This window comes from Tachysurus vachellii, chromosome 18, assembly GCF_030014155.1.
Source record: "Tachysurus vachellii isolate PV-2020 chromosome 18, HZAU_Pvac_v1, whole genome shotgun sequence".
NCBI lineage: Eukaryota > Metazoa > Chordata > Actinopteri > Siluriformes > Bagridae > Tachysurus > Tachysurus vachellii.
Window position 1 is genome coordinate 3,939,088 of NC_083477.1, and position 14,359 is coordinate 3,953,446.

General features: G+C 42.1%; 1 protein-coding gene across 4 annotated transcripts in view; it reads right to left on the reverse strand.

Moving 5' to 3' along the window:
* The window catches only part of srcin1a (SRC kinase signaling inhibitor 1a), a 70,531-nt gene that overhangs the window by 9,934 nt on the left and 46,238 nt on the right, over nt 1-14,359 (reverse strand). For 2 of the 4 annotated variants that reach the window (XM_060893105.1, XM_060893108.1), the window contains 9 exons: nt 12,627-12,802; nt 11,456-11,586; nt 11,145-11,292; nt 10,325-10,598; nt 9,758-10,186; nt 9,463-9,615; nt 3,109-3,159; nt 2,364-3,038; nt 400-513 (listed from right to left, as the gene is read on the reverse strand). In XM_060893105.1, the coding sequence (XP_060749088.1) occupies nt 400-513; nt 2,364-3,038; nt 3,109-3,159; nt 9,463-9,615; nt 9,758-10,186; nt 10,325-10,598; nt 11,145-11,292; nt 11,456-11,586; nt 12,627-12,802 (2,151 nt within the window). The remainder of the gene's footprint in view (nt 1-399; nt 514-2,363; nt 3,039-3,108; nt 3,160-9,462; nt 9,616-9,757; nt 10,187-10,324; nt 10,599-11,144; nt 11,293-11,455; nt 11,587-12,626; nt 12,803-14,359) is intronic. The other 2 variants (XM_060893106.1, XM_060893109.1) reach the window with 2 other exon arrangements.

Here is a 14,359-nt window from a genome sequence, read left to right on the forward strand (position 1 = left end):
CCACTCAGGCTACACGTGTGACGTGGAAACTAATGACGTCATCGACTAAAACGCACACGCAGGTTACGGTACTTCCTGAATTTTCCAGGGCGGACCCGAGTACGAGTACGACAATCGTTCACGACAATCGCGGCACAGTTGCGGCGCAGACTGAACTCACATCACCTCTTACGGGAAGAGTTCGATGTCACGCCGTGCTTCCCGTCCCACGTCACAGCTTTCACCTTTCAACAAAGTAAATAATAAAATTCCCTTCATTTACAACCGTTTAAAGGATTACTTGCGTAGCTAAGGTACAACCTGTAAAGTCATTAATAATTCGTTTTAAACGCACCTCTGATCAGTGAGAGGTTAAGGCTTTAAGCTGATTTCGAGGTGGTCAGGGGTTAAAGGTCGTACCTGCTGTTGTCCCTGGCTCTTGAGGAAGTCTTCTCTCTGTTTGCCCACTTTGCTCTTGTCCAAGCCGCTCTGCTGAAGGTGCTTTAGACGAGATATCGCCTTTCCGCAACCGCCCTGAGACGCAGAGAGTGAAGAGACGACTTAAAAACGATACAGATTTTTATTTGACACAAAGTCGCTCAGCTTTTTCAACCTTCACCTCAACACACCGTGAGAATGACGCGAGACCGCTGTCGTGATTTCAGTTTAAATTAATCTGAGCTTCAAGTATTATGTTAAAAACAACATTCTAACAGCTTCTGTGCGCGTCTCAGCGCGTTGACCTTTTAAAAATGTAATCCGATTGACCCATAATATCTTCTTCATGAAATAAAATCATTAAATGATCTTTAAAACGTTTTATTCTATCAACAATTCATCTTTACTTCTTTCTAGAAATTCATTCTTAAAATGAGTAAAATTGAAATAAAAAAGCAAAAAAAAAAAAAAAAATGTCAATAAAAACCCTATAATGTTTATTTAAACATTATAAAAAATTTTTTTTAAAAATGTAAAAAAAATTAGGAAGTATCCCTAAAAATTAAAAACATTTGCCAAATATGCCCAGAAATAAGTTTAATTACATTTGTTCATTTGTAATATAATAAGATGTAATATAAAAGTAGACACATTTCATTAAATTCGAGATATTTTCATTTTCTTAGATGTTTTATTTATTTATTTATTTATTTATTTATTTATTTATTATAACAGAGCGCCTAATAATCTCTTTCTTTTGTATTAGACAGTAATAATGTATGAACAGATGTTTTGATCACATTATTCAGGACGTTCGTCATGTTCATGACGTCACTGTATCCCGTTTCTGTTTCTTTGTGTCTCACAACGTTGTCAAAATTGACACCGTTTTCAAATTCTTTAGATAAATTCCTGTATTTTTGACTTTTTCAGAGCTTTTCGATGAGTAACTTTGTTCCTCAAGATTTTTTTTTTACATCAATTCTTTCAATTTTGACTTTATTTCTCATGCTTTTTATATAAATTCTTGCAAATCTGAACTTCGTAGTGTTTTGAGATAAATTCTTTCAATTTTGACTCAAATTTCAGGGATAAATTCTAACAATTCTTACTTTCTCACACAGTTTTTAGATGAATTCTCGAAATTCTGACTTCCTCGCATTTTTTCGATCGGTTCTTACATATTTTTGACTCTCAGATTTTTTAGATAAATTCTTGAGTTTCTAACCTTCTCAGAGGTTTGAGATGTCTTACGATTCATTCCGATTTCTTTGATAAATTCTTGCATTTTTTTTATCTTTCTCTTGTTTTTGAGTTAAATACGAGTTTAAACCTTAGAATTTTCTTGACTTCTCAGCGACCTGCTCGCACTAATCAACAAAATAAACAAACTAGGTCAAAGAATCAAAAGATTTGAATCAGTGGGATGACTAGAACTGACCCCTGCTGACAATATAACACAATTCCCTAGAAAAAACGATCTTCGCTCTCGAATTTCTTTATGTTGTGAAACGTACTGATGGAGGAACGCTAAAGGTGTTATTCATTACTCAGACAGAAGGTCAGCATAAAGGAGCAGTAACAAGCAGAGAAAAGAAAAAAAAACCCAGCGAGACCTTCAGCAGACGAGTGGGAAAAAAAAAGCAGAGAAAGAGAGAAGCTGAAGGAAGCAGTTTATTTTCATCACCAGACAGTTAATACAGAGAGTAAACAGAGCAGGAGAGATGAACTTCTGTTTAATCGCCGTCAGGTCGGAGAGATAGCGTGATGCAAAGAGAATATAGAGAAGACAGAAGGACGGAAGGAGTCAGAAGGCTCGCTATTAGGTCTCCTTATCACCCAGAGGATCGATACCCGAGAGCAGGACAAGAAGAGAGAGGGAGGGAGAGAGAGAGAGAGAGAGAGAGAGAGAGAGAGAGAGAGAGAGAGAGAGAGAATTCCTGAACCTTGAATGCTGTGTCTGTGTTTATACAGGGTTTAGGTGGAACAGGAGGTCTCTGGATCTCTCCTCTTCCTGAGCTCTTTATGGTAGATACCGATGGAGCATCTACGGTGCTGGTGGACATTTGGGAATCCGTATCTGGAATACTTTGAGACCAGGTTGGGATGGTCTGAGCTCCAAAATCAAGCAGACTGAGCTCCAGCTCACGGATGGTCTCCTCCAGATTGTCCAGACGCCGATACGTGCTGTGTCTAATGTCCTCTTTACGCTCCTGGACCCGGCATTGATCATCTTCTCCTTTATCCCTTGCGTTTTTCTCGTCGATCTCAAACGACTCCTGGATCATCAGCTCCGTGTTCACTGATCTCGCCGGCTTCTTCGCTGCTAAAAGTGAAGGTGATGGTGAAGTTGATTCAGTAAACATGTCGGTCTTAAGTTCCTTTATAGTTCTGCTCAAAGCCGGTATCTGAGATAGCGTTTGATTGGTCGATGGCTCCAGTTTCCACAGCAACAGACGAGGACTCTTGACTCTGTAGCTGCTGTAACTGAGGCTTCCCGCATTCCTGTCCCGTGGTAACATCGAGCTTGAAACCTGCGTCGTGGAGCTCTCAGACGATGAGCTGGGACACTCGGTCAGGACAATCTGAGGGACGGATGAAGAGGAAAGCTTGACCGGAGGCTGTAAATAAAGATACTGTGTTGAGTTTTCTGTTTATCGATCACCTTGTAATTATCATTCAGTGTCTTACCTGTGTGTCAGAGTTTGGGTGCTGAAGATTTCCCTGCAACAGCGTGAAGTGCTGACGAGGGAACATGCACAAGGTGACAACACACAACAAGATTACACACACGCTGCATGATAAAAAGGTATTTGTGTGTATGGGATCATTTTGAAAAGACAGAATATTGTTATAGTCAACATTCTCCTGAAACTATCGGGAAAAAAAAAACGATTGTTTACGGCATCTGATTGCATGTTGGTTCCAGAACCTGCGCATTTTCTCTGTTGGTTCGATTCGTTTAGACATAAACGCAGATGAATCGAGGGTCAACGAAATCAGTGAATTGTCAGTTTGTCCTGGTGAAACCTCGATTCCTGCTCTTTCTGATAAACGACTGAAGCTCTAGTGAAAGCCACAATAAGCAATAAGCTCACATAGCTGCTGACTGTAATGTCCGTCTTAATGGATAAGCGGAACCTAACCATACAGTATGCATTCTGACCAATGAGAGGGCAGTTTACTTACATGTGACCTGCATAAACACAATGTGACAGATTAAGTGCCCTATTTAGAACCAAAGCTCAAATATAATGACACCCTATATAGTGAGGTTTGACCGTAACACCATTAACACAACCACAAATAAATACCATATTTTAATAGAAGAAGAAGAAGAAGAAGGAGCGTTTATTATTGCCACACATTACAGCACAGCGAAATTCCTTTCTTTGCCTGTCCCAGCTTTGTAGGTTGGGGTCAGGACTTAGGGGCTGCTATGATACCGTGCTCCTGGAGCAGGGATGGTTTAGGGCCTTGCTCAGGGGCCCAGTAGTGGCAGCTTGATGGTGCTGGGGTTTTAACCCCGATTTTTCAAGCAAAAACATTTAATTGTCTTTAATTGTCTGGTTTTTAACATCATGCGACACATATTTTTAACTTTGCTATATTGGTTCTTAATGTTACATTTACAGGAAGTTCACAGGACGTTCACAGGAAGTTACAGTTACAGAATAAAAAAATAATTCTGGATTCATTTTCAATCCATCATTGCCACCCAAAGTTATACCCCCAATATGTATGTATGTATTTGTGTGTGTATCAGTGTTGTGCTAGTTACTAAGAAATAGTAACTAGTTACAGTACAGTTACTAGTTACTTCATTCAAAAAGTAACTCAATTACTTTGTTGATTACTTTACACAAAAAGTAACGCGTTACTGTTAAAAGTAAACCTTTAGTTACTTTTTTAAAGAACGTTCATTAATGTTCCCATTAATGCCCTTTTATGCGTTATGGTCTATACAAACACAAAACTGTTTGTTGATCTGTCCCTGGCTAACAGTCCGGTTAAAATCTAGTCGCTGTTGTTTGGCTGGAGGGGTTTGACTCACTTCGAGTGTGTCCACCGACACCGTGTTAGCTTCTAGCTTCGTCGTGGCGTGTAGTTTCTACCTCCAGATTGGAGTTGCTGTTTATCGCAGTAGATCGGACCTTCGAACCAGAAAGACACAGCTTACATTTGACTAAAAGGTTGTTGTCTTTACGATCAACTAAAGTGAAACAATGAGCATATTTCCACTTAGAGAAACTCGTCTTGCTCTCGTCTCGACTCGCCGTTACTGCCGCACATACACGAATAAACATAAACGGCGTCTTCGTGTTTACAGGTTGGCATCCACCGATCCTACAATGCGTCGCTGCTGTAAACAGGTTAGTCTGTAGGCTACACTTCAGCCATAATGAATTAATTAAAAAAGGTAAAGGACAAACGCACCATATGGTAACGGTAACGGAGTTACTTTATTTAAACTGTAATGCGTTAGAGTATCAGTTACTGTCAAAAGTAACTGCGTTACAGTAACTGCGTTATTAGTAACACGTTACTGCCCAACACTGGTGTGTATGTTATGTGAGTGTTTCTATGGCATCAAAAAATAGCGTGTAAGGAAAAAAAAACCCATGAATGACTGACATTTTCAGCCAAGAGCAGCTTAATGAATTTGCCGTACAGTGGGCGAGACATCAGAGGCGGATTCGGCAGCTTTAAAAAGGTCTTCAAGTCAAACTTTATACATGAGCGAATTCATCAATTAAATAACCTTTCATCTCTTCAAACAAACAGGGCCGCATCGCGCCAGACGGCTCCCTGGCGTTGTTTTATTAGCTCGTGCTCCTTTTGACCTCTGATACATCACTTCGTTTGCATAGCGAGCAGCGTGAAGACTTTTTACAAAGCATTTTAAATTACTGAATGTTTAGAGTCCAGAAGAAAAGTGTTCATACAGAGGAGACTTGTTATGTTACAATATGGTGTTTAAAGCTGACGGAAACCATACTCGAATTTTCTTTTTATCCAGTTTCGGCTAGCAGATTTTCCTCATTATGACCAATGCTGGTGTGTAACTCAGGGGTAAACATTAATACACCAGTGGGGCAGTAATGGCTCAAATGGTTATGGCTCTGGGTTGTTGATCAGAGGATTGGGGTTCAAGCCCCAGCCCTGCCAAGCTGCCACTGGTGGGCCCTTGAGCACGGCCCTTAACCCTCCCTGCTCAAGCCCCAGCCCTGCCAAGCTGCCACTGCTGGGCCCTTGAGCACGGCCCTTAACCCTCCCTGCTCCAGGGGCACTGTGATGATAATAAAGTCTTCTATACCCTAATTTCATTCATTCACAAGTTATTCCAGACAAGTCGATCAAGCCACTGCTTTGTTTTAAGCTAAAGCTCACATCTGGAACACGCTAGTCAAGGGGAGGAGCCTTTGAAGATTTTGTAAAGCACATATCTGGCAACCCAGTTCACAGCACATACATCATAAGCTTCTGGACGTTTTCCTGAAATACACGACAAATTTAAGAAAGACGTAGAACCAAAAGGATCATCGACAATCCTCTGGAAGCGGACTGATGAGCTGATTTTTGCTAAACGGTCAGCATGATAACCGTCTCTGCAGGAGCCTCCTAAAAAGAGGAAGCCGAAAGCACTGCGACATGTGGCATCTCCTGCTTCGCTTTCACATTCTCTCAACCAAACGAGAGCAATCTGCGCTGCTTGCTGCTGCTAATGAGCCTCAGAGTGTGTGTCGAAATGTGTGTTTACCCCTGAGCTACAGGAGACGACGACTACAAACACCGACCAAGTTCAAGCAGTTCTCTCTGTGCGTGTGTGCGCGTGTGTGCGTGTGCGTGTGTGTGTGTGTGTAAATGTGTGAAAAACTCAGCAGGTGTGCATCTGGAGCACTGCAACCAGAAGCCATAACAGCAACATCTGTGTTAGAATAAAACGATTGTGTTTTCTTCTGCTTCTACTGTCAAATAAACAGTCACAGATGCATAATAAGGAGTTTTAAGATGAAGAAAACAGGCGCTGGCAACCTTGAGTCGTTTTAATAACGTGTATAACAACATGCATCTATGGCAAGCATCTATTTTTTTTTTTTAGTATAAAGTCAATTCAGGAAGCATTTTGTCTATGAGTCTGGATTACACAAGGGGTCTACCGGGCACAGGTGCAGGGGCCCCAAGGAGTAAACAAATGTTTACAAATAACAAAATAAAAACAAATGTACAGTTTTGGCTGTAATGGATTCATATGTCCGTGAAACGTCGAAACCGAAGCAGCCGTGTTCAACGTTCTGTAGACGTCCCAGGAGAAAAGCGTCCATGCGCTAGATTCCCAAACGTCCTGCTACGATCACAAGAACCCAATATCAAAGAGCCAAAAGTCTCTCTGAAAAACTGAACAGAAAGCCTTCATTTTGAAGATGAAACCAAAAAAAAAGTGAGTCCTTGAAAGTGTGTGAGTTTTCTGAGAGCCCCATGTAGTTATCTGAAATGATTTCTTCTAAGAAAAATTCTTCTATTTCTTCCCGAGTTTATACGTTAAACTAATACGCGTAACTAATATTGAAATAAGCCACTGACTTGACTACATAATAGTTTGATGTTGAGCCACAGTGATGATTAATATGAAGCTCAGACCCTCAGGACTTGTAGTGTTTTATAAGTATTTCTGTTTTTTCCCTAGAATACTAGGAGCAATATATTCATAGAAAAGTTCTATAAAACAAAAACGGTTCTTTTTTTTCCCACACATGTTTGTATCTTTAAAGTAAATTCTGATATCAAACTCATTTCTGCTCTCTGAGACACCCCAAGTGCTTCTTCCTCTAAAAAGCAGCTCAGATCTGAAGGTGTTTATCTTCAACCGGTCTCACACTGAAAGCCAACAGAGTCCTGACTCATTTAATGTCAAACTCAGTGGTTAGCACGTTCGCCTCACACCTCCAGGGTCGGGGTTCGATTCCCGCCTCCGCCTTGTGTGTGTGGAGTTTGCATGTTCTCCCCGTGCCTCGGGGGTTTCCTCCGGGTACTCCGGTTTCCTCCCCCGGTCCAAAGACATGCATGGTAGGTTGATTGGCATCTCTGGAAAATTGTCCGTAGTGTGTGATTGTGTGAGTGAATGAGAGTGTGTGTGTGCCCTGTGATGGGTTGGCACTCCGTCCAGGGTGTATCCTGCCTCGATGCCCGATGACGCCTGAGATAGGCACAGGCTCCCCGTGACCCGAGGTAGTTCGCATAAGCGGTAGAAAATGAGTGAGTTTTTATTGCACCAAGTTAATGGTAAAAGGGTTAAGGCTTAAGGGTTTTGTTTCATTGTTTAACCATCTTCAACATTATTTAATCGAATCTTGGGTCATTTAAGCTATAAAAAAAAAGTCTATCCAGTGTCATGCCCTGCCTACCGCAGAGAACGGGGGCAAATTCTGTGCCTGTGCCCAGGGGTCTGTTATTTAATGAAAGTTAAAATGCAGAACACATAAGTATAAAGTTGACATTTCCCCACCAGACCAGCAGAGGGCAACCCTGCACAAACTTGTTGAACTTCTTCGGTTGGGTTTTCCATCTCAAATTTCAAATGTTTATCATGTTTGTGTATTCTTGACTCTAATGTATGTTTTGCCGTAGTTTTAGTTTCTTTTGCACTGTAAATACACTGAATTCTCCATTCCGGCTTTGTCGCTACAGAAACGTGAAACGTCCAGAGGATTTAGAACAGATAACGTAACACAGCATAATATTATGGTCATGTGAAATGCTACATGCTAATGATCAATTGCAACATGAAAGCAGGGTGCGTTTACTTTTGTACGCTGTGGAACCGTCGTCCGACAGAACCGCTACTGCACCTCGATCTCTCAGTAACTCAACGCAAACTTCTGACTGATATCGTTTCTATCCTATCGTGATGGGTGTGGTCTCTTTCAGGATGACTACGCCCCCTTCGCCCATGGGCCACGATAGCTCACTGAATGTCTCGGACTTCACACTCACCAGATCTTCAACTGTGAGGAAGATTTTGGGGTGGCGTAATATACAGTATGTCTACCATCATCATCATCATCATCATCGTCGTCATCAAAACACCAAAATCAGGGAATATCTTTTGGAAGAATGTGTCTTCATCATTCTAATAGGTTCCAAAGACTTGATGACAAGATGCCCTGAGGCTTATTAAGGCTGAACAATTTTTCTTATCTAAAATTTATCTAAACTATTGAGATGTCTAATGATGTCTAGAGAACGAAGCTCTCAGGCCCTGACTCTACACTCTTAAATAAAAAGCTCTATGGAGAACCTTCATGCCGAAAGTTCTGATGGTTCTGTGTTCTGTATAGAACATTTTAGGGCTTCCAAAAAATAAAGCAGCCCATAGAATAATTTAAGGTTTTATGTATATAGAACTATTTCTACTAAAAGTGTAGAACTTTGAGGTGGGGTTCCAAATATGAAATGCTTCCTAGAACCCTTTAAGTTTCGGTGTAGAATCTTTTCTTCTAAGAATGCACACCTTTGGGGCTGAGGTTCCACATATAACGTGCCTGATAGAACATTTCAAGGTTCTGTAAATCACATTATCTACTAAGAGTGTATTTAAAGCATGAATAGAACCCTTTAGGGGTCTATATAGAACCTTGGAGGTGAGATTCCACACATAAAGTGCCTGATAGAACCATATTAGGTTCTATATAGACCTTTTACTACTAAGAGTGTTTCTGAAGCACTGATAGAACCCATTAAGGTTCTATGTACCGTAGATACCTTTCTACTGAGATTGTACAACCTTGGAGGGGAGATTCCACACATGAAGCGCGTAATAGAACCCAAACGATCACTTTACGGTTCTATACAGAACCTTTTATTCTGACGTTGGAGGTGGTGTCGGTGGCTGTAGGTAATATTTAACAATTAAAAGTTAAGACGTTTTAAATGAGTATTAATTCACGAGTTACTACTTAGTAATAACTTTGTAATAAAGGTTCTATAACATGACGCGTAGCCTGATAAAGAAAATAAGTAAATATTTTGAGGTGACGATTCTACCTCCAGTTCGGCAGCAGTGTGCTCGACTTCTCCGTCTTCTCTCTCTCCTCCTGCCATGGTCGGGGGTGTGGATGCAGGCCGAGGAGCTTCAGAGACACTCCTCCTCAACTTCACGTGGGGTTTCTGAATCTCTGTTTCTTCTGATTCTGATTTCTACAGAACAAACATACCGGAGTCGTAAACGAATAACACACACACACACACACACACACACACACACACACACACACACACACATAAACGATAAAGAAGGTGTAGAACGAGTAAATGGTGTACATTTGGTACACTGTATTACCTTCATGCTCTTGGTGGAGGTGATGACTTCTCCGCTGCGTGTAGTGAGGCCTGGTGAGGTGGGGAAGCTCCTGCGTGGAGGTGGAGGCGGAGGTGACTTGGACGGCTTCTCCGTGCGATACCTCGCCACCGTGAGCTCGTCCGATCCCCGCCTGGAGCCGCCTTCCTTGTTGGAGACCTTGTGTGAGGGATGTTGAGGTTTGTTGGGTTTGTGCTCAGGTGTGGCGTTGCTGCTAGACAGAGACTCGCTCTGGTTCTGGGTTTGGATCTGGTTCTGATTCTGCATTGGTTTGATCTGATTTGCAGCAAAGTCCAGATCCGGGATGGCCTTCATGAGCTCGGCCTGGGTTTCCTCCAGGAGTCGGTTAATGTCCTGAGTGCTGTACTGGGTTAAACTGGCTCGCTTCTCCTCCCAGTCCCTTTCAGCTGCCTGGAGAGAAACGGGAAGAGGGTCACGCTCACGGTTGGCTAATTTTTATTTTAAAAATGCTATGCAGTTTTTTTTTTCCACTTAGAGTTACGTGATTGATGTAGAATATTTGTAAAACAAAAATGTTATGACACTCACCAGCCTGACTTCCACAGACGAGGCCTTATCAGCCCCTCCACGGCCCCCCAGCTCCTCCAGACCCCGACCCTTCAGTTGTCCCGGCGATGAGTTGCCATGGGAATGGGTGTGGCCGTGAGGGCTCCAGTTAGCCAGGCTGGTCTCGTTAAGGTTGAGCGGTGGACTGGTGGGAATGTCGAAGTCAGCGTTCTTCCTGTAGTCGTCTCCGACGGTGTGTTTGGGCGAAGGGTTGGAAAACTCCTCCATGTTCTTCCTCACGCCCTCATTCACCTGCCTGATAACATAGCCGAGAAAACGTACCTCCAGAAAATGGCATTAAGTTTACCGAAGGTCACAGAAAGTTTACAGATAATATAATGGTGTGTGTGTGTGTGGGTGTGTGTGTTTATACAAGTATTTATGTGTGTGCAGCATTTAGTTTGTGCTCAATTAGATGTGTACTCAAGGGTGTGTGTTTGTGTGCCCTGGTGTCCTGGTAGTGTGTATTTTTGTGTATGTGTGCGTGTGTGTGTGTGCCATGGGAATGTGTATACATTAATATGCATATATACGGATCTATGTTAGTCTGTATGGGTGTGTTGTGTGCACATGCAGGTGTGTTTGTGTGCACTAGTGTGTATTCAAGAATGTGGGAGTGTGTGTGTCTTTGTGTCTGGGGGCATGTGCATGTTTGTGTGTGTGTGTGTTTGTATGTTTTTGTAGACGTGTGTGTGTGCACTGATATATACGCTAGAGTTTATATGTTTGTGTGTATGTGTGTGTGTGAATGTTGGAGTATGTGTGGATGTGGGAGTGTGTGTGGATGTGGGAGTGTGTGTACCTCTTGAGCACGGTGAGTGTATCAGTGATGGTCTTGCAGCGTTTAAGCAGGGCATCCAGTCGGTGTGGCTCCTCCTTCAGGAACTTTACAGCCTCCACCTCCACCCTCAACACCACACGCATTTTACTTTGCAGCCCAGGAAACTGATCTACACACACACACACACACACACACACACACACTTTAAAGTAACTGTGCAAAATCTGATTAGTGCCACTTAGCATTAATCATGTTACTGTTAAGGTGTGTGTATGTTTATGCGTGTGTCTGTGTGTGTGTGTGTGTGTGTGTGTGTGTGTGTGTGTGCTCACTCTTGAGCTCAGTGAGAGTCTCTCCCAGTCTCCTCAGCACCGTGCTCTTCTCCTCCAGCTCCTGCACTGTGATGTGTCTGTGGTTTACCGAGCTTTCCTTCTGGATCTCCTCCACTGACTTCTCCAAATCACTGACGCACACACACACACACACACACACACACACACACACACACACACACACATGTTAGTGTTATGTATTTAACTGACTCCTCTTTTAACTATCACTTTATACAGTTAAAATTTAATGTTATATAGTTATAATATTTAGCTGATGTTAAAGTCATCCATGAAATCGCACCAAATCATGTGAGTAATAAACTGTATGATAAACGAAACATATTTTCATATTAAAAAAAGTAATGTGAAAATAAATCAGATGTAAAATCATATGAATTATTTAAAAAAAATCTGTCTTATGTCAAAATATTATTTAAAATAAGCTTTTAAAGTAGTCTTATAGCAATATTTCTTTAACTGTGTGTGTGTGTGTGTGTGTGTGTGTTATACAGTACTGCTACACATCCTGGAATAAATGAAGCACAGTCGGCGTTTTTACACTGACAGAAATCTAATTTAAGCACACAGAGTGTATCCGTTCCCCACCATACGGCATGATACAGCAGCGCTGAATAAATAATTTGATCACATCAAACGGCTGTTAGCTTCACTTCATAAACGCCATCAATTAACAGCAGCAAGGCACAGACGCTGATTAAGAGTGTGTGATTGATGGACGTGGAACTGATTCAGAGTGTCATTTGTCCGGTTTTAGGATTAGAATCAACATGCGGAGGTGAAGTTAGGAGAGTATCAGCAAGTGATTCAATGGAATATGACAAAATGGAATATGACTCAGGAATCACTTGCTGATACTCTTCTAACTTCACCTCCGCATGTTGATTCTAATCCAAAAAACGGACAAATGACTCTTTGAATCAGTTCCACGTCCATCAATCACACACTCTTAATTAACAGCAGCAAGGCACAGACGCTGATTAAGAGTGTGTGATTGATGGACGTGGAACTGATTCAATGTGTCATTTGTCCGGTTTTTGGATTAGAATCAACATGCGGAGGTGAAGTTAGGAGAGTATCAGCAAGTGATTCAATGGAATACGACAAAATGGAATATGACTCAGGAATCAAAGCCAAGTGATTCGTGGCTCACTGCAGCTGCTGGATGATGAGCTCTTCCTCGTTGAGGTATTTGAGTCTCTCCTCTTCCACTAGGAGGCGCTGTCTCTGGAGAGGATCCTCCTGCTTCCTCAAAGCGTCACACACTCGCACGCTCAGCTCCGCCTCCGTCCGCTTCACCAGAGAGCGCACTGACTCCTGATTCTGCAGCTACACACACATATACACACAAACATACAAACACACACACGCAAGCAAGAGGTGAGCATCAATGCACAAATGCACGCACAATGACACACATGCACACCTTCACTCAAACACACACACACACACACACACACACAGTCATAGGTACCCAAATAGACATTTACACACATGGCCATTAGCAAACACACACACACACACACAGTCATAGGTACCCAAATAGACATTTACACACATGCCCATTAGCAAACACACACACAGTCATAGGTACCCAAATAGACATTTACACGCATGCCCATTAGCAAACACACACACACACACACACACACACACACAACACATACACTTTAAATGAACATTGGAGCTTGTTCACTATGAACCAGTCGAGCGGCAGTGCAGGAGCAGTTAATAGTAATAAACTGTTACATCACTGCAGCCTGATTCCTGAGACGGAGCCCTGCTGGGAGGCGAGTAGGCATGAACTCAAAGTAACAGTCACTCTTCTGGTTGCTAAAAGACTTTCAGAAATAATAATTCTTTTTAATTTAGCTTGATCTTGATGCTTCAAAATAAAAAAAATAAAAAACGATGCATGTGCAAAAAAACTTTCTGAAGTCAGCGCAGAGTTCAGCTGCATTCGTATTATACATAATAGCTGTGCTTACACAGGTATAGAAATGAATCTTAATGCACAAATGGTATTTCACCTTTTGTGTGTGTGTGTGTGTGTGTGTGTGTGTTTCTGACAGCCTGTCATTGTCCACTTTAAGTTGTCCTATCACTCAGGATTTCTTCAGTTCTCTAGAAGTTTTGGCCTCCAGTAATAAACTGTATGGAAGAAGTAGAATGTGACACAGTCTGTGTGTGTGTGTGTGTGTGTGTGTGTGTGTGTGTGTGTGTGTGTGTATGTGTGTGTGCTTAAAATTTTGATGTAAGCACTTTCTCAATGCTGCTTCCAAGCCCTTAGGAAAATGTTTTTTTTCTTTTTTGAGTCCTGTCACAGTATAAGCCATCCATAATAATGAGTCTGTGTGTGCATTCGTGTGTGTTTGTGTGTGTCTAAAGTGTGTGTTTGTGTGTGTCTAAAGTGTGTGTTTGCATGCAGGCTTGTGTACGCATCTGTATACCTGGTGTTTTTTGTGATTATTTTTGCTGCCACTGAATTATTTATGAGCCTCACATTTTTTTACACACATTCTCAGCTTTTCAGGCAATGCTGAAAGTTCAAAGGTCGTGGCTCATGCTTGGATCCAACAAGCTAACTCGGGTAAGTGGCTAAATCAGCACTGGCTTTTTGGCCCTGACCTCTGCTCTGAACAATTGACACCAATAGTTCTGCTGCTTCTCTATTTGAGAGACAGAGAGGCCACATCTCCATCAGTCAGACTGACAGGTACAGAGGCCACACCACCATCAGTCAGACTGACAGGTACAGAGGCCACACCTCCATCAGTCAGACTGACAGGTACAGAGGCCACACCTCCATCAGTCAGACTGACAGGTACAGAGGCCACACCACCATCAGTCAGACTGACAGGTACAGAGGCCACACCTCCATCAGTC